Consider the following 27,089-nt stretch of genomic DNA (forward strand, 5'->3'; position numbering starts at 1 on the left):
GACATTAACTTTTCATAAGCATTTTATTTTACTTGCTAAATGCAAATAAGGAAACTTTACCCATAAATATTTGAATAATTATTCAGTGGAGTCATTCCATATTTTACAGTAATAAGGATGACTTGTCCTGAGTGATGCTAATGAAACATCTTAAAGTAACTTCACTGATTTAATTTCTCAAACTAGTTCAGGTGGCCAAGCACCTAGGGGTCAGGGTATTCTCCAGGTAATACCAAAAAATAATAACCTACTAAAATAATTAAATTTCTTTTACTCAATCACATATACTATTTCTAGATTATAGCATTCAACAAGTCATGACAGATACTAAAGGCTTAAGAATACTGTATTACAAAAACAAAAAAATTATAAACTCAATACATTACATACATTTTTTGAAAATTAAGAAAAGATATTTATTAGTAGATTTTAACATCATTTTTAACAATGTTATTATTTATTTTTAGAGAGAGGGGAAGGGAAGGAGAAAGAGAGGGAGAGAAACATCCATGCAAGAGGGAAACAGCTATCAGTTGCCTCTTATTCACGCCCCAACCCAACCTACAACCCAGGCATGTGTCCTGACCAGGCATCTAACCTTGACCTTTTGCTTGGTGGGACAATGCCCAACCAACAGGTCTATACCAACTGAGCTACACTGGTCAGGGCTTAACATCTTGGTCCATTTTATGGACATACTGTCCCATTGGAGAATAAGAAATACTGAGTAACACTAACATGAATCCAATGCCAGTTAACTTGGTTTTACTCTTCATTGCTTTTATTTTTCATTTATACATGTTAAATAGATTTTCATAGAACTATAGCATTAGAATCAATGTTGCAACACTAGAATTTCATCTCCTTCCTTTCTAGGAAAACTATTACTATCCAAGATGGTAAAAAGTTATTTTAGCTCTGTGAAAATTACTAAAAAGAAACCTCATTTAATAAAGGAGTTGGGAGGCCGGAGGAGAGAACTCTCACACACTTGTCACTCAATGTACACTACTGACCCCAACAGGAAAGATGATCTTACATCTCTGACCGGAGGTGGCAGTACACTACTACTTTAGCAGGAGGAAGAAAAGATTCCTCCTTGCCAAGCACCATCTCAACCAATGGGAGACTGCCATAACTCAGCCAATGAGAAGCCACTTCAAACTTTCAGTTTCCTCCAATGGACTCTTGGTTTATAATAACCCCTCCCAAGTCCATTCTTGTCCTTTGTTTTTCTGGACTTGCATGTGGTTCACCATTAGACTGCATGTCCTGAATTTGCTGCTCCCAAATAAACCCATATGCTGGAGAGATATCTGGCTGCCTATTTGCCAAAAGTCAACAGCTCTGTTATAAATGTATAGATTTGTTTTCTGTTTTAGAGACATACTTAACATATTAATAAACTAAGGTGCCTTAAAACATATAACATCTAGAAGAAAACCTCAATAGAAATTACTTAGAATGTTTGAGCAAATCATCTGGAATTATCTGGAATTTATAGAGATGACACTGGTAAATATGTCATACTGAATTGCAAATAGTTGTAACTTCATGTGCTCAGAACACCATATGTGATGACTGATCCCTCACAAGCCATGTTTTCATGATTGCATGAGTACATTGAGAAAGTCAGCTCATATTGGGTTCAAGTTACAGCGTGGCCTGGTATTGGCTGTATGAACCTGGGCATGTTGCCATTGCTTCGAAGCTCTGTGTTTTCAGCTATAAATTGAGACTTAAGAATACTTAACTTCACTGGGTTTTTATTAAGACTAAGTGAGATACTATAACAAGTGGGTATATAAGACCTTCAAAAATGTCTGTTTCTTTTTTCCTTCTGTCATTTCCAAATGTTGAAACTGAAGCACAGACATGAAATATTTTGACATTGACTTTGACTTTGAAGTCAATGACAAAATGGATGACAGAAGTTGATGAAAGAATTTATTTACTGGAGCAGATAATTGTTGCTTTTAGTTATATTGGACAAAAAATTAAAAAGGCCAACCTATCTTTTACCCAAGTACAAACTACCAGGGCCTCCATCGGAACCCTGTAGTTTGCATTCCCACACTCTTGGCTCCAGCAGATGTAAACACAGTGACTCTGACAAGCTTCCTGTAGAGGTCACTGAGTACTGCCTGTCTGACATTAGCTCCATTGGAGAAAGGTAGAGAACACTGGGCTCCCGAGTGTGTGGCCGACAACTGCTTAGTTCAAAGCAAATGGGAAAAGACACTGAGATAGTAACTATTCTGGAACCAAAATCGATCAGTTGAATAAAACCAATTATCATAGGTCCAACTCATCTACACGTCAGACTCTCTGGAACCTCAACCATTCTGAGAAAAGTGTGAAGTAGAAGAGAAGAATGAACACACTCATTGGCAGAAAGGCATAGAGTTTAGTGCCTGTGTTTCCACTCAGCACAAGAGGTTTCCATAAAACACAGTCAGCTCTCCTTTGTGTACCCAAGACCTGTCCTTCTTTTGGTCAACTTCTCAATCAGTCATGTATGGTGATGCTTCCTTTTCCTGTCTCACTTCTTCATCCCTGAGCCTGTCATACTATTGAATGAAAGAAGAGATAGGATACAACCAGTGGCCAGGCAATGGCTATTTTGCAGTCATTTTTCCTTGAAGTCTTCTGAACAAATGACACTACTTGTGAGGTTTTCCTTGAAATGCCTTCCTTCCTGCTCAGGATGCTATGAGGATGCCAGTCTTAGTCATCCCCTGTACTTCCTGTCTCCCACACGGTTAATTATGCAATGCAATGTGCAGTGAGGCAATTCACCTGTGAAAATAAAGGTCTGAGTCCTAATTCTGCCTGTTCAGACACAAGCTCCTTTGGGGAATAATCATACTTCATTATGTGAAAAGTAAATCACTTCCACTTACTATATGAGACTGTTTTAAGAAACAACATCAGGGTGCTAATACTTCAAATAGGAAAACATCATGAAGCATACAGTTGTTTGTATCGTTTAACTTATTGCATGTTTATGTCATCATTAAATATGAGAAAAGGTCCAAAAGCCAAGGGCAGAGAAAATCAACAAGAAAGCATGCGTAGCTGGAAGGTATGTGAAATAAAGATTCAGTTGTTACTTTACTCAACAGCCAGAATTTTCATCTCTATGGGTAAAGGTATCTAATGATTGTTATTAGTGCGTCTTCCACCAGGTGAAGGTTGCATCCCTCTCTGGTGAGGGTTATTGTGGAATGTTGTTTTTCATTTTTTCAAATGGGTTAAATTAATAGTTGAGCTGCAGCTGGTCACCATCTACCCAGGCCCACATTCATCATAGGTTAGCTGTTGTTTTATTGGAGAATCCAAAATGAAATGCTTTGGCCTTTATCTTTAAAAAGGTTGTCTGTAAACTTTGATAACAGAAGAAAGTCACTTGAAGTCACCATGGGGAGCTCGCCATGTCCTTCTTTCTATCCATGGGTCAGAGATGGGAAACTGGTCTCAGGACTGCTATTTAATGTAGGTGTTGCCAATTGTAATCAGCCACTATAACTTAGCGTGAAAGTCAGTCTCCTAAACTGTTTAACATTAACCTCTCAACTACGAAAATGCATTCTACATGTCAATGAATAGCCACAGAAGCAAAAGGCTTTCTCAAATCCAGCTTCAATAAGCTCCCGTCTACTGACCTCTGGTTCTTTAGAGAGGATTCCCACACAGACTGCCTTCATGGGACAACCTGCCCTGGAAAGCTGTGTCTTCTGAGGGTTCTCTCACTTTCTGGCCACTCTTTCTCTGGGCATTCTTTTGTGGGTCCCACTATGTTTCCTAAACTATGTGGATCCTAAACTATGTTTCCCCATGGAATTCTTCACCCATTGCTCTACTTTCTTTCTCATCTTTCTGTTTGCTGAGTGGCTGTATAAATGAGTGACTGTATAAATGAATGAGACATTATTCTCCTGAGACATTCTACCCTCACTGAAAATCCAAGATATATAAATCTGATTCATGACCCCTCTCCAAGCACAGCCTTCCCCAGCTGGAAGAGCTCCTTCTCTACAGAAAACAGTGCAGACTCCTCAGGTGGCTCCCGTGGCCACTGGAGGGATGGGCTGCCATCTTCCCATCCAGCTTCACTCTCGCCTCTCTCCAGCCCTCTGCTCTTCTCACTGTCAGTTTCTCCGTCCACTCAGCTCCTCCTATCTGGCACGATCCAGCCCATCTTGTTCATCTGTATGACAGATACCTTTAAAATATCACTGCTCCTTCATTACTTCCTGGGACATACCTGTCCACCTTCCTAGCTCAGTATGGATCCCTATCTGAGTCCCTGCCTCTTGACATGTACCTCTGCTACCGCATTTACAAAGCAGTATTATTTGTTTGGTGGTCTGTTTTCCTTCTGTGCTTGAGAGTTCCTCAAGGGCAGGGAATCCTTTATAACCCCACTAATGCACAGAGGTCCCTCATGTTCACTGAATTGAATGGAAGTGGCTCCAAATCAAGGTTGAAAACTACAGTTCCTTTTTGTTTTTCCTTGTCTCAACACATATTGGTTCTTCTTATATAATTTTGCTCATAATCATTCTTTCTTTCAAGTCCACCTGTGTCCATTTTAGTTCCGGCTCTTTTAGCTTCAAAGCTTTATCAATGCCCAAACTACCTCCAAGCTTCAAGGATCTTTCTGTTCATGAACACTGCTTCCATGGAGTAACGTCAAGTCGCCACTGTGATCGCTTTGGTACTGGAATGTATGGGATTAGGCCCCACCCACTGGCATTAGAGTCTCCCACAGTCTGGTCCCTTCCTACCTGGCCTTTCCCACATTGGAGGAAAATTTTGTGTTTCAGAGAAAAGTATGCATTGTTTAGCATACATCTCTCTAGGGGTTACCTGATTCTAAGTCTAGGGGGGCGCTGCACCTTTTGAGCTATTTTAAAACTGTGTGTATGGTGGATAACTGATAGCAATGCAAAATAATTCTTGTTTGTAGATGGAAAAAACTGTCCAGTAAAGGTTCAGTGGACTTCCCTCTCCCACTGTGGAAGAAGCCAGTTTTTCTTCTGACTGAACATTCATTTCAACATTCCTGACTTATTAATGTGTCCATTGGGGGGGGGGGTGAAAAACATGTTAACTCACTGTTACTTTATTAATTTTTTCTTTATTTTTATTGTTGACACTATTACAGATGTCCCCATCCCTCCCCTGCCCGCCTCCACCCAGCCCCCACAAGCCTGCCCTCTGGCCATCGCCACACTGTTATTTTTAATATTTTCTTCTAAACTGGTAGTAATGTCCTTCTTTAATAATGAGTTAAATAAAACTTTGGCATGTGTTCATTTTATATTTCTATGAGTGTCACGATGCTGCCACTTTCTGAAGGTCACCCTTTAAAAATACATGCCTCTGCCCCAACTAAGCTGATCTATACGTCAGTCCCCAAGATAACTTCTAATGCCATGTTTCTGTTCAGGGCCTTTGCACAAAATGTTCCTATTCTCCTCACCGACACCCAGTGAAATCCTGTTGCTCCTATTGTTTTGGGCACGTGACAAACTATGTCTTCCTCTTGCAGAAGGCTTTATCTAGTCTCCTGGCTGTGAAGTGCCATGTTTATTATCTGCACCATTCACATGACACTTATACACGAGGGCCCTGTCAGAGCTCTCTGTGTACTGCCTGGCTGTCCTTTCATGACTAAGGCTCCTAGAAAGCAGGAACCACATCTGTATATCTCTTTGTCCCAACAGGGCTTTTTGTAAGTATGAGTATACACATGATGCACACACAAACACACTGAATACATGGTTGCCAAAATAAAGAATTATTACCAGGGCAATTTTTCTTTCATTTACTTCACTTCCTAAGCCCTGACCACTGAGTTAGGCATCAAAATAAATTAGTGACAGTATATATTTTCAAAATGCGGTTGGAAATCTCTTCTACCTTTACTAATTCTCATTACTGGTAAGACTTCCTTGCTATCAGGGACTGGAAGTCCTCCCTGGGCTCCCTCATGCAGGGCACAGTGTACTGTGCTTTGTCCTTCCACCCTGGGCTGACTCACTAGCTTGAGGTTACGTCTGCTCATATGTTTCTTCTCTTATACTAACTAGACCAGAGGCCTCCAGGGCGGTACCATGCTTCATTCCCATTCATTTCCACAAGGGGGCATAATACTTGGCACATGCTTGCCACATAGTAGATGCTGTATAAAAATGTGTCAAGTTTATATTCATGAAATTTGTAAAAAGTAAAATTCTAACATTAAGGGCACAAATTTCTAGCTCTCCATGGTGTAAAGCTGTCATTAGGTTGACTTTGTCTCCCACTAAGAGTGAGCTTGTCTCCTCCTAATAGTTAATCCTATTTAGACATCTTGTCATTTATGAAGCAGTAGGGCTTTTTACTCCAGGTCTATTCTATACAGGATTAGACTGTAATTAGGTTAAGCAAAGAGATATTAAACCAATAATTATTTAACTATAAAAGAAATTTAAAAGAAAAATTAAGGAAACATGAGCTTTAACCTCTTTCTTTTTTGTCTTTTTCTCTCTCTATAAATATATATAAAAATATATGAAATATATTGATATATAAATATATGAAATATATAAACATAAAATATATAAATATGTGATATACATATATAAATATGTATGAAATACATCTAAATATGTATACATATATAAATACATTTAGATTTAAACTGGAAAATTGACAAATTCTAGGAGAATTCCACAGTGGAACAACAGAGATACAAACTGAAAACAGTAATCTCTGTTGGGCATTTTGGGAAAAACAGGCTATATAATATCTAGCAGAGACAGGCAGCACAAAACTTCCCCAATCTTACATCTAAACGTGACTACATGAGTAAGATCTGGCCGACTGGATATAATCAGTAGTGCTGTGTGCAATGTCAGGATATTGTTTTTTGTTATTAGTTTCTTTTCCTATAATTCTTTTTCCATTTCTCCTTCCTGCTGCCTGGAATCCAGATGGAAAGGCTGAGATCCAGAAGCCCGAATAGGCCAGAGATAACCTTGGGAATGTAAGCCACACATAGGAAAACAAAAAATACATAGATACTGATTTTCCTTGCACTGCTTGAATGTGAGAAAAATTTATATCTTGTTTGAGCTACTGTTATTTTCTATGTCGTTTGCGGCCAAACCTAATCTTAACTGATATAGGATCTTTGATCCTCCACTTGTTGAAACTCCCCTCTGATTTCTCACCAACTTAACATCTTAGAAATACAAGCACGTTACAGCATGAAGATTCCAGGCTTCATAGTCTGAACTTAAGGATTCCACTCTTGGCGCCTTCAGGCTTTTGTCATAATTCTGGGCAACCTCTTTGTGACTCAATGCTATTCAATGTAATATAGAGATGATGTTGATAATGAGACCTTCTTCTGAGGGTTCTTGGAAGGATTGAGCGATGTCAGGTGAGATAATACGTGAGGAGGGGCTTGGTAAATGATCAAGGATTACATGATTTTTTTAAAGTTTGCTTCTATTTCTAGCAAGTAAAAATGAATCATGGGCTTGGTAAGTGGAGGAGGAAACAGTCACCCAGGATGAGGACTGAAAGTGTAGAAGCCCAGCTCTCTATAGCTTATCATTCACGCCAGTGAAACTTCAAAGGAAGAAACTGATAAACACGTCCTCTAAACAGAGACCAGCTGGATGCTGTTCAGAGAACACACTCAGCATAGTGCCTATCACAAGGTAAACACTGAATAAATGTGACTTCTGCTATTACTACGTCACAGCAATGGCATCCACGCCAGGCAAGGTGGCACCACCACCATGTTCTTTTCCCACAGACAGATTTCTGTGTCAATCCAGATCAAAATCCTACTGCTTGGAATCAGAACAGGGGGAATTTCATAATTTGAACATTTAATATGAAAAGACTGAGAGAGCTTGACACATTTGTGGTCTTGTCAATGGAACCATGACTCTTAAAGTTTGCTGGCAAAACACTGGATGGGTGATTTCAAAGATGGCTTGATTGACTTTTTGTCATTGACCCATAGGTAGACCAACTTTACTCACGTTTCCATATGGCCTGGGATAGGCTCTGCAGATTGCCTTCTGTAACTGTTCATGTCTAAATTTATGGTTTAATAATGAGAGGATATGGGTGTTATTTGAAAGTTACCAGTGACCATCTCACGACTGGCTCTCTCCTAAGTACACAGAGATGTGTTACAGCTCAGTGCTTCTCAAGCTTAAATGCGTGTCTGGGTCACCTGGGTCATTAAGTTGCAGACTCTGATTCAATAGTTTGGGACAGGACAGCAATTCTGTGACGCAATATCTTGAGCAGCAAGGTCAAGAGTATTACAGTTAAATAAGTGGCAAAGTGGGGATTTAAACCCAGGTCTGTTTAATTCCAAAAGCTGTTTCTTTTCCACAATGCTGAAATGCAGAACTAGAGTGCTGAATAATAAATGGGAAATTGTGTTTAAGCCAAATTATATAAGATAACCATTATTTGCAATGTTAAAATTTAGAAATACTGTTTCCCCAGAGAATGAAGAAAGAGGTAAACTAAGCTGGAGAAAAATAACAGCATATTTTTTGAGCAAGTAACAGTGACAATCTAGTAGGACAGAAATGAATTATACAAAAGAGAGTGAAAAATTATGAAGGACAGATGATAAATATTTACATTCTCAAAGAGAACAGACAGAGCCCCAACTTGCCACATGTCCAAAATGATGACCCCAAACATTTACCCAGGGTCGATGACCACCCAAGCATCCGCCAGGTGACAACAATCAAGATGACACGATGAGAGGAGACAGCTCCATGACACGTAAGGGTAGCCCACACTGTGTTTCAGCAGTGGTCCAGAAACCAGCCAGCTCTGCCAGCGACTGTGCAAAGTCAGACCCTTAGCAGCCTGCAGAGACAGCTGTGAGCGCACGCAGCTTATAAAACGCACAACGGAGGCTTTTGTCTCTATGGTCAGTCCTTACATTTTTGGTCAATCTGCAAATGAGTCTGGACTTTAATGGCCAGAGATCCTCTTGATTTCACATTAAAGGCAATCTCAAAGCCCCACACAGTGTACTCCCTGTGTACTCCTCACTATTCTGGATCAGACCACGGTGCTTCCAGCACTGTGCTGTTTCTGCCCTTGGCACCACAGGACGATTTTGAGAAGAACATGCTGTCCTCTTTGTTAACTGCAGAAGTTTGGAACTACCACAAACACATCTTCTACTTCTCTGATGTCCTATTATCCTTCATTCTGCAACATAACTGAGCCTCTTAAACTTACTGAACCACGATCTGCCAGATTTGGTGTTACCTATTGCTTAGAGTTGGAGGTCCTTTTACTAGCCCCGATCTATTTTCAGAGGACTTTCTTTGTATTTATTTTGTCTTGTTTTGTTCATGTATCACCTTCTTGATTAGCACCTAAATTACTATACTGTTTTATAATTATGGTTTAGGTGGTTTCTCTCTAACAGGATTGTGAATTCTTGAAGGGCTAACACTTATCCTAGATTCAGTGCTTAGCACTGTGTCGAGCAAACAGTAGGCATTCAAGACAATATAGGGTGAAAATGTGAATAAACTCTAGTGCAGAGATATGATCATCACACAGCACAGTAAGTCCTCACTTAATGTTGTCAATAGGTTCTGTGACTTTAAGCAAACCAATGTATAACAAAACCAACTTTACCATAGGCTAATTGAAACCAACAAGAGTTAACTTCCTATGGCATCTCTTCAATCTTATAAAGAAATGACACTGAATAAAACCATGTTATTTAAGGACCTGCTGTATCATTTACTCAGGAGAATCTTCAGTTTTTAAATGGAAGTTCCTGTATCTTTTCTCAGCTTATTTAATTCTGTACACAAAGATTTAGGAAACAATCAATTGAGGACCTACTCATACTATACCAACACTCTCCAGTTCTTTGCAATTCAAATCAATGGACATTTATTGAACATCTCTTATAAGCCATAACTGTAAGCAAGCTGCAGGATCAGCTCCTGAGATCACACACTGTTGTCTTGGAGGCAGCTCGTCAACAGTGAGTATCCAGCCCTTGCCTTTTGTGTGCTTTAATAAAAACCAGAATATAATATACATAACACAACACATACTTGATCAAACTGGGGGTCTTCTCCACGTTGTAGGGATTTCGTCAGTGGCTTTTCCTACAAAGAAAAAGAATATGTATGGGAAAAATTACTAGAGGCTCTTAAATATTCAAAAGAAATGCCATTACTATTATAATTTTCTTATCAATTTCTCTCTTCATGGGATGAAGAGGTAACAGTTTTCAAATAAGTAAGAAACTGTCTTACTATTCTAACCTAAACATGTAGTATTTGATCTTTACTGCCACAATTCTTGCTATTCACCTTAACATGTAACTCTTCTTTGACCAAAACATTAAAAATCTAATGTTCCAAGTGGTACCGCATCTTTCAGTGGAAATTACATCATAAAAACTATGGGATTCACTTGACAAATTTTAGTACCTATCTTGGGACTTGACATATAATAAAAAGTTGAAACAGATATACTAGTCCAAGCCCCTAGATTTAGAAACAAAATAAAGTCAATTATTAGACTAGTGTTGTAGGCCAACCTACCAATCACACATTTACTATGAGTGATCAGTGAATTTGGGGCATGTTACTTGCTCCACATCTGAATCTCTGCAGAAATAATCTGCGTAGTGACAAAGGTGTACAGAAACATCTTTTCCCAATTATTACTTACATTAGAAAGCCTAACCTGACCTTCTAGCATTTTATAACTATTAACCATCTATCCTTACCTGTTTTTTTGTTTTTTGGAATGGAAGTTAAGACTGACTCAGATCTGGTTTAGTATTAGAAATCATGTAAAAGTCATATGTCAAAAAATAATGTTGCACATTAACCAACGTAGATGTCCTATGAAGACTCCATTTACATTTTGCCAATCACACTGACCCTCTCCTGCATCACTGCTCCAACCTTCTCCTTTACCTGAAAGGGTGCTGTATGCCTAAGGTGGATGCAAGCCCTACTCTCACCTCTAGACTGAAAAATCTGAAGCTGGGTATCTCAAGCTTTACCAAGAGCCTATGGATCAATTTCTCTGTCTCATCTGTAAAACAGCTTTAAAATGTGTATTTATCTAAAATAAAGAAAATGCTGCATTGTTAAGAGCTAATAAACATTTTTCTCTTCAAAGTATACTATCTAGAACTGGTGGGAGAGGGGATAAAAAGTGTAGGTGAAAGCAAGGGAGAAAAATGAATAAGCAACAGATTAAGCTCATTGTTCAAGAACAGACTCAACCATTAAATTGCAAAGCATTATCTGTATAAGTGGAGGTTATAATGTCATCTGAAGATCTTTGTAAAACCAGTTAAAATACAAGTATGAAAATTAAGGAGGTGAAAACAGGTGGTGTCAAGTCCCACAAACATCCTTGGAACGAATCCAGTATAAGCATTTCTATTCAGTGGAATGCTGATGAACACAGTGTTCCCACCATGGGGGGTGGGGTAAGAGTCTGAAATGGTAGAAGTGGTCAATCACGTTTTAGGAATATAATCTGTACTTATTCATCATTCAATCTCAGCTCAACTGCCACTTCCTCAGGGAAGCCTTTCTCTGTGTCCTCTCCCAACACTACTTCCAGACCCCACCACAGGCCTGCAAGTCTCCAAATACTTTTCCTTTCACTGCACTCACCAGAGTGTGAAGTCACATCACAGTGTGGAAGCGTGCTGTACAATCGTGCATTCATGAGGATGAGCTGGGTGCCACCTCCACTGCACTACAAGCTCCAGAAATGCAGAGCCCTTTTCTGTTTCTCCCAGCACTTCACGTTACAGGGCAGGGCATTGCTTGGTAATGGCCAAATATTTGTTACATTAATCAAACCCCAGGCAATGACATCTAGTTTCTTAAAATATGAGATTCTCTTATTTATGTGTGTGTTTTAAGTTAAAATATCATTTAATAAACTTTTTATTAAGGCAAAATATACATAATGTAAGATTTACCACTTTAACTATTTTTAAGTGTAAAATTCATCGGCATTAGATACTTTCACAATGTTTTTCAACCATCACCATCATCTATTTTATGAGGACCTCTTTGAATGTCAAAAATTTTCAAAGAATTCCCAACCACAAAACATACATGCACACCCCTAAACGTACATACAAAATAGCAATTCTATTTTAGTATCCATTATATTTAAAACCATACATAATGACAGCTAGTCTTATGACTTCATTGATGGCTCTGTACTATGATAGCAACAATACTTATTTTGTATACATTAGAAACCTGGCAATACAGCCACATGAGAGACCACATTTTCCTCAGCCGAGACATAGTGCTTGGTACACTTGTGGACCTGCAGACCCTTGCATGAACTCAGGAGCCCATACCTTAGGAACCTGTGGCCCTTCATTCCCTACCACCTAAAAGGCAAGATCCTGCCACAGTGGAGGAAGGCAGGTGACCGTGTCCTACAACACCCTCAAACTTCCCATGCCTAAAAGTTATTTTTCCTCACTACTGTGGAGTAGAAATGCTGATAAATGTGTTATTTTGTGCTTACACATATTTGCATGTATATGAAGGAAGCAACATACTGCAAGTCTGTTTCTTTAGCAGGCAAGGTTGACATGGTAAGTCATTGCCATCCACAACAGTCAAATTCCTTAGCCAACAGCTTGGACTCAGATCCTCAGTAAAATACACACCACTACACTAAGTTTTCCTTAACTATTTTTACACAAATGTTGTCTTAATTATATGAAGATTTAGTTTAAATGTTACTTCCCAGATTAAGCCCCTCCCCATTTTTCCCTGACAGTTAGTTGTCATAAAGCACTTTGCACCTATTCTTGTCAGCATTTCCACAGAGTTGTAACTTGTCAGTATCCCTACATTCTTAGTACACAGCTGAAACTTATTATCAGGGTTTGTTAAATGACTGAACATATCCCTATGATATGGGGAAGACAGTATGGGCACCAAGACTCAAGTTCACATTTTACCATTCCCAAGATTGTCTTTGCATCAACATAGATTTTAGCCGTGTCAGGAAGTTTAAGAGTAGACACAGAGAAGAGACATGCTGGCTGTCATGCTGGCTAAAATGTAAAGAGAAATAGAAAGAAGGAGGAAAGTAGGGAAGGTAGAAGAAAGGAGAGAAGAGAGGAGGGAGGGAAGCTTGCTCAGTTCAGAAGACAGCCATCTGAACGCAGGGCAGAGACCAGTAAGGCTTGTGCTCATTAAGAAAAGACAACTGAAGAGGCGAGGTTCTCCTTGAGAGTCTCTAGGGAGAGACTAGCTACATGGAATTCGAGGTCTGCCAGCACCTAAAGTCTGCACATTCCAGACATCCTCATTCTCAAAGAGCACTAAGTAAGTAGTACAGTGAAGTTCATGCAGAATAAACAATGGGTATTGAAAGAACAAGTGCCAATGGATGATCAGAGGGGAAGCTCCAAATAATGGTCCCATTTGTCCAATAAGAACACTGTGCTTTGCACACTTTTAAAATTTGTCTTGGTTTTTATATCTTGGTACAATTGTAGTTACTCATGAAGGGTCATTATTTAAACTGAATGGTAGGTTTAAAAAAATTCTGAAAAACATAATTTTGGGGTGATGGATATCTGAAAATTTTTAATGGTCCAAAGTTGGGAAACCTTGGCCTGGGACCCAGCCTTGGCCACTAACTCCAGTTCACCAGGTGACAGGGAACAAAAGAGATGGCAAAGCAGAATCATCAGGAGGCTCAGCATTGAATATCAATGGCTGCTAACAGCACCCCCAAAGAGAAAAGTAGACATGCAGTCTTTTCTAATGGAAGCAAACATTGTGAAATAGTCTTGACAAAAAAAAAAAAAAGGGAAAAGAATCAAGCCTGAATCTGACCAAGCCTTTAGCTATAATTTCTAATTTTTAGAAAATACAAGAGTTAGAAGGAGCTGGAAGAATACGTTCACCATGCCACAGGGATGCAATCAGCAAAATTCAGCCTGAGGAGACTGAATGAAAGACATTTCTTCAATAAGTAAGTTGCAAGTGGGAGAAAAAAACTGGAAGGAGGTCCTATTGATTTTTTTAAAAAAGGCTATTGCAGCCCCAGCTGATGTGGCTCAGTCGGCTGCAGCATCTTACCATACCCAAAAGGTAGGGGGTTTGATTCCTGGTCAGGGCACATACATAGGTTGTGTGTTTGGTCTATGGTTGGGGCAGATGAGAAAGGCAACTGATCAATGATTCTGTCTTACATTGATGCTACTTTCTCTCTCTCTCCTTTCCTGTCTCTCTAAAAATCAAGGGACATATCCTCAAGTGAGGATGAAAAGAAAGGAAAAAATTGCTATTGCAATGTGTGGCTTTTATCTGAATTCTGATTCAAATAACCTGTTTTGAAAAAGCACATATGACATTTATGAGACCCTTGGCACTAATTAGATATTTGATGATGTTAGGAGATTTTAATGTTTTAGGTATGGCAGTTTTGTTTTAAAAATAATCTTTATATTTTAGAGATACATGCTGAAACACTCATGGACTTTTGAGTGGGCCAAAAAGTTCATTTAGTTTTTTCCGTACAATGGCTCTAGTAGTACTTAGTTGTTTTTAACTTCATTCCAAACAATTTCGTTCGATTTACTGTGTCAGCTGTCATATCAGTGTGCATTAAAAAAACATTGAAATTGGTGAATTTTTGTGCAGCCATTTTAATATTGAAGGTGGAAGAAAATACACAGCATTTTTGGCATATTATGCTTTATTATTTCAAAAAAGATAAAACACAACTGAAATACAAAAGAAGATTTGTGCAGTGTATGGAGAAGGTTCTGTCAAAATCAAATGTGTCAAAAGTGGTTTGTGAAGTTTCTTGGTACTACTGGTATGTTGGCCAAATAATCTGTTGCTGTGGGGCGGTCTTATACATTGGAGGATGTTTAGCAGCACCCTTGGCCTCCAATAGTGGGGATAGCTGACATACTCAAAATATCCAGATCAATAAAGTTATTGGTGAAGATGAAAAATGTGTGCTTTGTTTTATGGAAAAAACTAAACAGACTTTTTGGCCAACCCATAGTATTTGCTTCATATAATATTGGGGGGGAAGTGCAAGGAGTATGTGACAAAGTGGCCATGGGTTGACAATTGCTGAAGGCAATGGTAGCATTCATTATGCTGTCTTTCTACCTTAGATGTTTGAAATTCTCCATTAAAAACCAAGCAACAAAAACTAAAGACAGAAGAATGTAATATATCAGTCTGTCATTACGTAACAAAAACAATCTTACAACGTCTCCCTTTTCAAGATGGTATAAGCTACTCCTTAAAACTTATTTCAACACCACTTAGCCAACTTTTATATTTTCCTAATGGCATTGCAGAAGGGACCACCGTGCAGTTCTTTCCACTTACCAATAGGATCTGGGTGGCGAATGTGTCGCCTGCTCTGAGAAAAGCAAGATAAAGAGCACAGCTGTCCTGAACCGGCCCAGCGGGACTTGCTCCTGTCATGAAGAGAGCTGCAGGGGTGTCAAGTATTTTCACAGGAAAAGAGAAAGGTCCCTGTTTGTGCCTCTCACACCTTGGAAAGTTCCAACTGCCCCCACCATCCCTTAAAAAAATACAAACTCTAAAAGCTCTTTGTGTCCCTGCCTACCTAAAATCTGTAAGGAAAGCCATCGACTTCTACCTCAATACTCAAACAATTTCAGTGTATACTAGCTACATTTTCACTTATAGTCTTTTCACACTGGGCCCTCTGTAATCTGTACGAGGAGAGATGTCCACACAAGACAGGACATGGGCAGTTAGACAAGTCTAGAGAGAGTCTACATGTGTATCAAAGGAGTTTTATTTCTGGGATACAAGGGGCTCATTTAATAAATCACTTTCTACTTCTGATGTTTTACTGGACTAAAAAAGAAAATCCCAAGTGTGCCCCACAGAGGTAAGGCTTCACTAACCTAAAAAAATTTCCAAGTTATTATTGCCTTCAGAGACATTTCATTTATTTATTTTTTTAGATTTTATTTATTTATTGTTAGAGAGAGGGGAAGGTAGGGAGAAAGAGAGAGAAAACTGATTGGTTGCCCCATCACACGCCTCCAACTGGGGACCTGGCCTGCAACTCAGGCATGTGCCCTGACTGGGAGTTGAACCAGCGACCTTTGGTTCGCAGGCTGGTGCTCAATCCATTGAGCCACACCAGCCAGGGCTCAGCGATATTTCAAGAGACAAGTAATCCAACAACACCATGAGAGTTAATGTGACATTATTCAATTTGTGAAATATATCACCAGCCTTTTTTTGTTTTGTTTTATCGTATTTTACTTTGGACACTACCAAATATCTTCCAAAAGAACATGTTTTTTTCTTAAAGATTTTATTTATTTAATTTTAGAGAGAGGGAAAAGGAGAAAGAAAGAGAGGGGGAGAAACATCAATGTATGGTTGCCTCTCATGTGCCCACTACTGGGGACCTGTTCTGTAACCCAGGCATGTGCCCTGACTGGGAATCAAACTGGTGACTCTTTGGTTCGCAGACTGGCATTCAATCTACTGAGCCACACCAGCCAGGGCCCAAAAAGAACATGTTTTATCATCTGTAAGGCAAAATTATTCATTACATAATGAGGAGAGTTTATATTCAGGAACTGTAATCTCTGCTGATAAGTGTTCCCAAATCTCCCTTGCTATGAATTAAACTTAAGCATGTTCAAACACCAGCCTTTCTTAAGGAGCTGTTTTAGTGTCTTAATTAATACAACAGTTGGATCTAGTAGTTCAGTGCATGGGCTGGAATCTGAGAAGTTTGAAGTTGAATCCTAGGTACCCTGTTTATAACACATGGACCTTACTTAGTCTCTCTGAGTTTCAGTCATGTTTTGGGTAACATAGGGATAAAATTACCAATCTACCACATAGAACTGAAATATGAATGGCACAGAGTAATTGAAAATTAATAGTCCTTATGATTATTAAAATTCCTAACACCATAATTATTGGGATTAGAGAAGATGAAAATGTGTGTCACCTTTCCTAATGTTCAGGAGCTGAAACTGAGCTCCACATGTTTTCCTGGGGGCTTGTGCACTCCCACTAATGTTAATTAAAGCTTTAATTTTAGCTTCCATGATGCTTCCAAGTGTAACTAAAGAGTTCCATTACAGACAGTAGGAAAAAAATCATAAAGATTAATTGTCCTTCTCTCTTAAAAAAACAGGCCAAATGTTATTACTATGACTTCCATTTTTAATATTTAATTTAGAGGAAACCTTTTAATTTAATGGTACTGTGGCAGGAAAGCTGAACTCCATTTCAAGAAAGTTCTGCCAAGCCATAAGCCGCCACGTTAACTTCCACCTTCTGCTTCTGTAAGCTCCTGTTTCCCACTTTGTGCCATGCTCCGCCTCACATTTTCACGCCAATAGTGACAATCAGCCCCCTGCCTATATAAACAGGTTTCTGCCTTACCCCAGCACCCAGAATTTGGAGACTGCCTCCTCTGGGTCCGCATGCGTAAATAAACTCCACTTCGCTACCCCAGGAATTCGTCTGAGTCATTTGTCCCATAACAGTAAGATCAGATAAAGACACAAAGGTAAAAAACCCCCAAAAAACCTCTACTACCAAACTTCTCAAAACTGGAAACTACAGTGGCTTTGATTATAGAATTTTCAGAAGTGAACTGATACAATTGGGTTCTCTCATCACCAAAATGGGAGGAAGTTGAGGAGTGAGCTGGCTCATCCCAATGGTCCCATTCCCGTGGTCCTCTGGTGACAAGACAGTGTCTTAAGAGCAAATAGCTGGGCCACACCTGGAACACCACTGGAGCACTGCAGCCAGAACACCAGTACACAATGGCAGGCAGCCTGCTTAGCCAGAACCAAAGTAAAATGGGTTCTAGGCATCTCCAGTCTGACACAGATTTTTCCCTGCAGATGGCATTTGTGTCAGCCTGGACTCAATTTTCGAAACAGATTTAAGGAGTGAGCCAGAGGCCTCACTGTTCTGAATATGGACCATTCTTCCCCAAAAGACTTCCCAGAAATGAGGGGCAAATGAGGGGACTCAGAGGTATGAATGCCTTGAAAATATACTCTGGTCATTTTAATGACCTGCAGGGATCACTGAACTTCTGGTGCAAAACTGAGACCCCTTGGTGCTTGCCTCAGTTTGTCCACAGTAAAAATGGACATCATCCTGATGTCCTGACCAGCTTTCTAACAAGAATTAGTGAGCACTATCAAGACACTTGGAGACCTGTTGAAGAACAGTGTTTATAGAAAGGGACAGAACCGTGTTTTTTTCTTTGTAATCTACTCAATTACCAAAATGAATTTCCTTAACCAAAACAATATATGCTGGTTTTCACCCGAAATCTTGGGGAAACTTGTCCTAAGATCAAGAGAATGATATAGAGCGTACCTCAAATCAGCTAAAGGTACGAGCAAGTAAGATGCTGCATAATACATGAGAGAAGAATGTAGACTCAAATCTGGGAGACTACTTCGGCACTTTAAAGAAAAAACTAAAAGCTCTTGAGAGACTCTCTGTCTTATTTGTAGCTGGCTTTGCACATTTTGGTAAAGCCTATTTCTCTGCCAAATCTAACAATTCCAAGTACAAATACAGTATTTGAATAGTGAAAAGGAAACTTCAATTAAATTTGGCTACAAAGTTAATCATCTTAATTGAACAAATGAGCAGCTCCCCTAGACATTTTTTTTATTTTTTAAACTGTGAGCAGCTACCAAGACATGAACCTCCTCCTGTCTTCTGGCTCTTCTCAGCTAGCAACAAGCTTAGACCTTTGTATCTTAGCCTGCTGTGAGCACATGTCCACCTCTGGCTACTGTTGTCGCTACCCACTTTCTCATCTTTGGTTTTCCAGTGAGTGGTCTATACTTCCTGTCTTCCCTTCTTTCTTTTTTCAACCACCTGTAATCTGACTTCTCAGTTATCAGTAAAAATAGTCTCCCTAGAGGTCCCAGTGACTTTCCATATGACAAATTTGGTAGCCATTTGTCAATAGGTTTCTTTTTGTAGATTTCAACTGCAATGAGACACTAAGATTACCCCCTTCTGGTTACTTGAATCATTCCATCTTCTAATGTTTCTCCTCCCTCTTTAGATATCTCTTCTCTGGGTCCTTCATAGGTTAGTCTTTCTCCTTAAATGATTATATTCCCCAGGGCTATCTTTGGGAACTTGAAATCAATCATGTTCTGATTTATTTTCCGGCACTACTAACACATCACACACATACACACACCATACACACTTACTGTTCTCACACCTAACCAAACCACCTCATCAAAAAATCCTACTTGTCCCTTAAGGTTCATTTATTCCACCACACTTTCCCCGATAACCTTGACAAGAAGTGACAGTTCAGTTTTACTCTTCAATAGCTCTTTTGTATACTGACCCAATGTCATCCTACTTATTCATGTATACATCATTTCTCAGGTAGATTAGAGCTTGGACTTTGGAATCAATCAGACCAGGATTTGAATTGGGGCATTAACCCTAACTATACTACCTTTAGTAAACTTTATCAAATCTCTCAGGTTTAGTGTCTCTGATTAAAAATTTTGAAGGCCATGAATATACTGGTTAAGAGCAAGGATCCTAGAGATAGTCCACGCTGAATGCCAGCTCCACCACTTACTATGACTTTTGACAAATTGTTTAACCTCTATTTCTGAGTTTTCTTGTGGGGTAGTAAGAGTACCTACCTCATACTATGAAGATTAGGTGAGTTAATATTGGTCAAGTACTAAGAACAGTGGCTGGCACTGGATAAACATGACATGTTAGTATTATTATTACCTACCTTATAGGGTTAATGTGAAGATTAGTTGCCTGAAAAATGATAGTTAAGAAAAAAATGGAAGTTATTCTTATAAAAGTTTGTCTTGCTCCTCTTTGTCTAATGTTTAATCTCAAGTAAAATGGTTTATTTGCTATCAGGTTCAAATTTTTACTATCATGGTGCATTAAATTTCATTGCACAGATGAAAAAGTCCCATTTAATAGCTACAAAAGAAATGCTCCTCATCTATATGATTCTAAGAATATTCATAGTAAGGAAAACCCATTTCAGGTTGAACAACATATAGAAAAAAGTGAATTTGTGAGCCCTTTGGGAAGGTTGCATCATTCAGCAGTTAAATGATACCTTTCAACAATTATCTCTGGGTTTAGTTACAAAACCTGTATTTTGTTTCTGGGTTAGGGTGAGATTCAGATTTCTGGTAAATGTCTGTAAGATTAAGTACAGGGGGCCAGACTGAGCTGCTTCACTTAGAAATAGCTGCCACATTTTGCTGTGTACAGTGCGCTCTCATGTATGATGTGCACCCACATTTTTGGCCCAAACTTTCAGGAAAAAACCTTTCATTTTAATTTTTAATTCAATTATTTTTTATTTATATTTAGATACTTGTTTTTGTATTATAATGGAATTTTGGCATTTAATTTTGAACATATTATGGTACAAGAAATTTTGTGTAACAAATAATTACAAAACACAAGAACAGATACAAAGTACTTCAGGTACTACCCATGGATAATGTGCATCCTTATTTTTCTCTAAAAAATTTGGGGGAAAAGTTCACATTATTCATGGCAAAATATGGTATTTTAAAAGTTATTTATGTATAATTTCTAACATTAGGCAATGTTTTGTCAAATGTAGTATAAATATTCCTTATCTGACCATAGCTGTTACTTTGGAACAGACTTACTTTGATTCTATAACTACACTTGATAGGGAACTTGATGCGGACCTTGGCCCTCGGTGGGATCAGTGTGTTGTGGCTGCAATGGACAGATTCACATGGACTACCAAGTCCTGTGGAGAAAAAGGGACTGCAGGGCCACTCTCTCAAGAGGAGAGTGCCTGGACCCTTGCCTTGACAGGCTTTTATTGCTTTTCTGGGCACATTACATCAAGATGGTCCTCATTTACTATGCACAGGTTCACCTTAGGTGGTTACAGAAAACAAAGGAGAGGGTGTTGCTAATTACATTAAAGAGGAAGGATATTTGCAAATGTAAAGGGAAAAGTAGTTAAACTGGTTACACTCTCCTTGGAAGGTTTAGCATAGATTTCAGGAAGTTAGTTTAAAGATATGCAGTAAAGGTTTGCTGCCTCAATTCAAGGTGAGGGAGTTTTAGCAAAAAGCAAGTCTCAAAGCAGACTAGGTACAATGCAGGTCTGATTCCCCACAGGAGAACCTATCCATGGGCGTGGATCCTGTGTGCTGGACCTCGCTCCCCACTGACCTTTCTGAGTGGGAGCTGGGCCCATGCCACTCAGAATGGTCTCCTATAGGAACTAAATTTATGAATTATTTTTATCTTCTATATTTCCCTTATTGGGGTTGTTGAAGCCAGAGGAGCCTCCATTTAAAGAGGAGTTTGGCAAAGAACACTAATTTGTTGTCCTGAAAGCTTCCAGAATCCACAGTGCAGGGAGCTGTTTAAGCTGGCATTTCTGCCATTTACACATCCTTTGTCAACATTTGGTTAGCATAGGAAGACTGACATATATGGCAGTGGGCTTACATGCCCAACTTATAAATTGGGCATGATGAAATGTTATAAAATACCATATGGTTGAGGTTAGTAGGTGGCTATCAGGCTGTGAACATGACTAAATATAATAACTTTATGCAGATCCAGCATATAAAGATCCAAACTTAATTAGAGGAGGTACTTCTTCAATTAGTGCAGCAGAATTTTTTTTCATTTTCTAAATTTGTGAATTACAATTTACTTTCAGTATTATTTTCTATTGGTTTCAAGTGTAAAGCACAGTGACTAAACAATCATATACTCTATGAGGTGTTCCCCCTGATACTTCCAGTACCCATGCGTAGTTACTGCAACTCTACTGACTACCTTCCCTATGCTGTGGTTTACATGACTACTGTAACTACCAATCTGTGTTCCTCAATCTCTTCACCTCTTTCACCTAGGACCTTAGATTCCTTCCCCTCTGGCAATCACCAGTCCAGTTTCTGTGCCTATGAGTCTGTTTCAATTTCGTTCATTTATTTTGTTTCTAAGACTCCACATTTAGGTGAAATCATATGGTATTTCTTTCTCTGACTGACTTATTTCATGGAGTACAATGCCCTCTAGGTTCATTCATGCCGTTGCAAATGGTAAGATTTCATTCTTTTTATGGCTGAGTAACATTCCATTGTATACATGTATCACTGCATTCCCACCAACAGTGCACAAGTGTTTCCCTTTCTCCACATGTACACCAACACTTGTCATTTGTGGAATTACTGATGATGGCCATTCTGACAGGTGTGAGGTGGTATCTCATTGTGCTTTCGATTCGCACTTCTGTGATGATTAGTGACATTGAACACTGACACTGAACATCTTTACATATGTCTATGGGCCACCTATATGGCTGTGGAGAAGTGTCTGTTCAGGTGTTCTGACCATTTTTTAATTAGATTGTTTGTTTTTTTGGTGTTGAGTACTATGAGTTCTTTAAAATTTTGGATATTAACCCCTTATTATTGGTGACTATGTTCTCCAATGTAGTAGGCTGTCTCTTCAATTTTTTGATAGTTCCCTTTGCTGTGCCTAAACTCTTTAGTTTGATGTAGTCCTATTTGTTTATTTTTTCATTTGTTTCCCTTGCCCTAAGGAGATATATAAGGAAAAAAATATTGCCAAGAGATATGTCAGAGGTTTTACTCCCTACAGTTACTTCTAGGATTTTTATGGTTTCAAGTCTTTGTTTTTTCCATTTTTTATTGTTGTTCAAGTACAGTTGTCTTCATTTTTCCCACACCACTCTCCCTCACCCCACCCATGCCCACCTCCCACCCTCATTCTTATCCCCCTTTAGCTGTGTCCATGGGTCCTTTATACATGCTCCTTGACGACCCTTCTCCATTTTCCCCCCATTATTCCCTCCCACTTTCCCTCTGGTTACTGTCAGTTTGTTCTTTATTTCAAAGTCTCAGGATATATTTTGCTTGCTTGTTTGTTTTGTTGATTAGGTTCTACTTATAGGTGAGATCATATGGTATTTGTCTTTCACCTCCTGGCTTATTTCACTTAGCATAATGCTCTCCAGATCCATCCATGCTGTTGTGAAGGGTAGGAGCTCCTTCTTTCTTTCTGCTGTGTAGTATTCCATTATGTAAATGTACCATAGTTTTTTGATCCGCTCATTTACTGATGGGCGCTTATGTTGGTTCCAGCACTTGGCTATTGTAAATTGTGCTGCTATGAACATTGGGGTGCATAGGTTCTTCTGATTTGGTGTTTCGGGATTCTTGGGGTATAATCCCAGCAGTGCAATTGCCGGATCAAAAGGCAGTTCTCTTTTTAGTTTTTTGAGAAAATTCCATACTGTTTTCCACAGTGGCTACACTAGTCTTCATTCCCACCAATAGTGCACTAGGGTTCCCTTTTCTCCACAATCTCGCCAGCACTTCTTGTTTGTTGATTTGTTTATGATGGCCATTCTCACTGGTGTGAAGTTGTATTTCATTGTGGTTTTAATTTGCATCTCTCTGATGTCTAGTGATGCTGAGCATCCTTTCATATGTCTCTGGGCCCTCTGTATTTCCTCCTTGGAGAAGTGTCTGTTCAGGTTATGGTTTCCAGTCTTCCAGTTGTCTTTAATCTATTTTGAGTTTATTCTACTATATGGTGTAAGGAGGTGGTCTCATTTCTTTTTTTTTTTTTTTGCAAGTATCTGTCCAATTTTTTCAGCACCATTTATTGAATAGACTATCTTTACACCATTGTATGTTCTTCCCTCCCTTGTAAATATTAATTGACCAAATAGACATGGGTTTTTTTCCGGGTTGTCTATTCTGTTCTGTTGATCTATGTGTCTGTTTTTATACCAGTACCAGTCTGTTTATTTACTATGACCTCATAGTATACTTTGATATCAATTAGTGTGGTAACCCCCACTTTGTTCTTTTTTCTTAATACTTCTGAGGCTATTTGTTTTTTCTTTTTTTGTGTGTGTGTGGTTCCTTGTAAATTTTTGGAATTTTTGTTCTAGTTCTACAAAATACGCCATTGGTATTTTGACAGGGATTGCACTGACTCTACAGATAGCTTTGGGTAGTATGGACATTTTCATGATGTTAAATCTTCCTACCATGAATATGGAATATGCATCCACAAATCTGTATCTTCTTCAGTTTCTTCAGTGTCTTATAATTTTCCAGGTACAGGTCTTTCACATCCATGGTTAAATTTATTCCTAGGTATTTTTTTTTTTGGTGTAATTGTAAATGAGATTGTTTTCTTAGTTTCCCTTTTTGCTAGTTTATTACTGATATATAAAATGCAATTGATTTCTGAATATTAATTTTTATCCTGCTACTTTACTGAATTTATTTATCAGTTCTTGTAGTGTTTGGTGGAGTCTTTAGGATTCTTTATATATACAGTACCATGTCATCTACAAATAATAACAGTTTTACTTCTTCCTTTCAAATTTGGACACCTTCTTTTAAAAAGATTTTATTTATTTATTTTTAGAGGGAAGGGAGGACAAAAGAGAGAGAAACATCAATGTGTGGTTGCCTCTCATGTGCCCCCTACTCAATGTGTGCCCTGATTAGGAATTGAACCAGTGACCCCTTGCTTCATAGGGCAGAACTCAACCCACTGAGCCGTACCAGCCAGGGCCAGTTTGGATGCTTTTTATTTCTTTTCCTTGTCTGATTGCTGTGGCTAGACTTTGCAGTACTATGTTGAGTAAGTTTGGTGAAAGCAGACATTCTCATCTTGTTCCCGATCTTAAGGAAATGCTTTGAGTTTTCCCCCATTTACTATGATGTTAGCTGCCATCCAGTTCAGGTCTTTTGTTTGCTGCGAGCCTTTTGATAAATGCTTCGATTTTATTAGTTGTCATTGGTCTGTTCAGATATTTCTATTCTTCTTGATTCAGTTTTGGAAGATTGTATGTTTCTAGAAACTTACCCATTTCTTCCACATTGTCCAATTTGTTGGCATATAGTTTGTTCATAATATTTTCCTACAATCCTTTGTATTTCTGTGCTGTCACTTGTTACTTCTCCGTTTTCATTTCTGATTTTATTTATTAGGGTCCTCTCTTTTTTTTCCTTGATGAGTCTATTAAAGGTTTGTCAATCTTGTTTATCTTTTCAAAGAACTAACTCTTGGTTTTATTGATCTTTTGCATTGCGTTTTTAGTTTCTATGCCATTTTCTCTGCTCTAATCTTTTAAAAAAATTTTCTTTTCTTTTAATTTTTTAAAATTACTTTTATTGTATTTTTCCATTACCATTTATCTCCCTGATACCCTCCTCCACCTCCACTGACCCTCCCCTGGCCCTCACAACACCACATCCACTCTATTTTTTATCATTTCCTTCCTTCTACTCACTTTGGGCTTTGCTTGTTGTTCTTTTTCTAGTTGCCTTAGTGTAAAGTTAGATTGTTTATTTGAAAATTTTCTTGTTCCTTGAGGTAGGCCTGTATCATTATAAATTTTGCTCTTAGGACTGTTTTTGCTGTGTCCCATAGGTTTTGGGTTGTTGTAGGTTTATTTTGCCAGCAACCTAGGCATGTGCCCTAACCAGGAATCAAACCCATGACCTTTTGGTTTATGGAACAATGCTCCATCCAACTGAGTCACACCTGTCAGGGCAGTCTAAGTTACCTTTACATTTTTTTCCTTGATCTTATTTTTGACCCATTCATTGTATAGTAGTAACATGTTATTTAGCCTCCATGTGTTTGTGTGTTTTTCAGTTGTTTTCTTGTATTTGATTTCTAGGTTCATAGCACTGTAGTCAGAGAAGATGCTTGGCACTATTTCAATCATCTTAAATTTCTCAATACTTGTTTTGTGTACTAACATGTGGTCTAAGAAAAAGTTCCATGTGCACTTGAAAAGAATGTACATTCTGCTGCTTTGGGGTGAAGTGCTCTGAAAAATATCAATTAAATCCATTTGGTCTATTGTGTCATTTAAGTCTGCTATTTACTTGTTGATATTTTGTCTGGAAGATCTATCCATTGATGTCAATGGGGTGTTAAAATCCCCTACTGTGACCTTATTTCTCTCAATGTTCCTTTTATGTCCATCAAGATTTGTATTTCGGTACACCTACATTGGGTGCATAAATGTTCATGAGGGTTACATACTCTTGCTGGATTGATCCCTTTCTCATTATATAATGTCTTTCTTTGTTATTATTATTTTTGTATATATAGCCTTTGTTTAAAGTCTATTTGTCACATATATGTATTGGTACCCTGGCTTTTTTTTTCCATTTCCATTTGCATGATATGTCCTTTTCATCCTTTTACTCTCAGTCTGTGTACCTTCTGTTTTGAGAGGGTCTCTTGTAGCAGCATATATATGGGTCTATGAGACAACTTTTTTATCTACTCATTTACTGCTGGGCACTTGGGTTTCTTCCATATCTTGGCTATTGTAAATAATGCTGCAATGAACATAGTAGTGCATATATTCTTTTGAATTAGTGTTTTGGGTTTCTTCGAATAAATACTCAAAAGTGGAAATCACTGGGTCATAAGGCAGTTCTATTTTTAATTTTTTGAGGACCCTCCATACTGTTTTCCATAGTGTCTGTACCAATCACAGCAGAATTTCTTAATTCACAAATTCCTTAAATATTAAAAAGTTTCCTGATTAAAGGAGCTTATATTTTCTGCTATTTAGAAATTTTCAGACAACTCAGGTATGTGAAGAAGTGAACATAAAACTATGGCTGAATGTTCTATCTCTATATGGGTTACTGGTGAAAAAAAGCTCTTTTATAACTACAAATAGACTGTATCCTAAAGTTAGCCTGGTACCTGTTATCAGACCTTGTCTAAAATTGTAAGAAAGAACTGGATTGAGGGTATATTTCACTTGCCAAAGGCTTTTCTTACTTAGAATCACCATCAAATTCATTACAATCACTAGAACACCCCATCATATATAGTTTTTGCTGGTGGGTCACCAGTGGCATTATTATAGTACAGTGTCCTGCTTGAATTCAGGGTTAGTGAGAGTTG

The 27,089-nt window shown here is 38.5% G+C and overlaps 1 protein-coding gene across 9 annotated transcripts in view; it reads right to left on the minus strand.

Moving 5' to 3' along the window:
• Positions 1 to 27,089, minus strand: part of FRY (FRY microtubule binding protein) — a 540,327-nt gene that overhangs the window by 260,199 nt on the left and 253,039 nt on the right. For all 9 annotated transcript variants that reach the window (XM_024580787.4, XM_053920706.2, XM_053920710.2 and 6 more), the window contains one exon: positions 10,122 to 10,175. In XM_024580787.4, the coding sequence (XP_024436555.2) occupies positions 10,122 to 10,175 (54 nt within the window). The remainder of the gene's footprint in view (positions 1 to 10,121; positions 10,176 to 27,089) is intronic.

The sequence above is a fragment of the Desmodus rotundus genome, chromosome 3 (assembly GCF_022682495.2).
Source record: "Desmodus rotundus isolate HL8 chromosome 3, HLdesRot8A.1, whole genome shotgun sequence".
Lineage (NCBI taxonomy): Eukaryota > Metazoa > Chordata > Mammalia > Chiroptera > Phyllostomidae > Desmodus > Desmodus rotundus.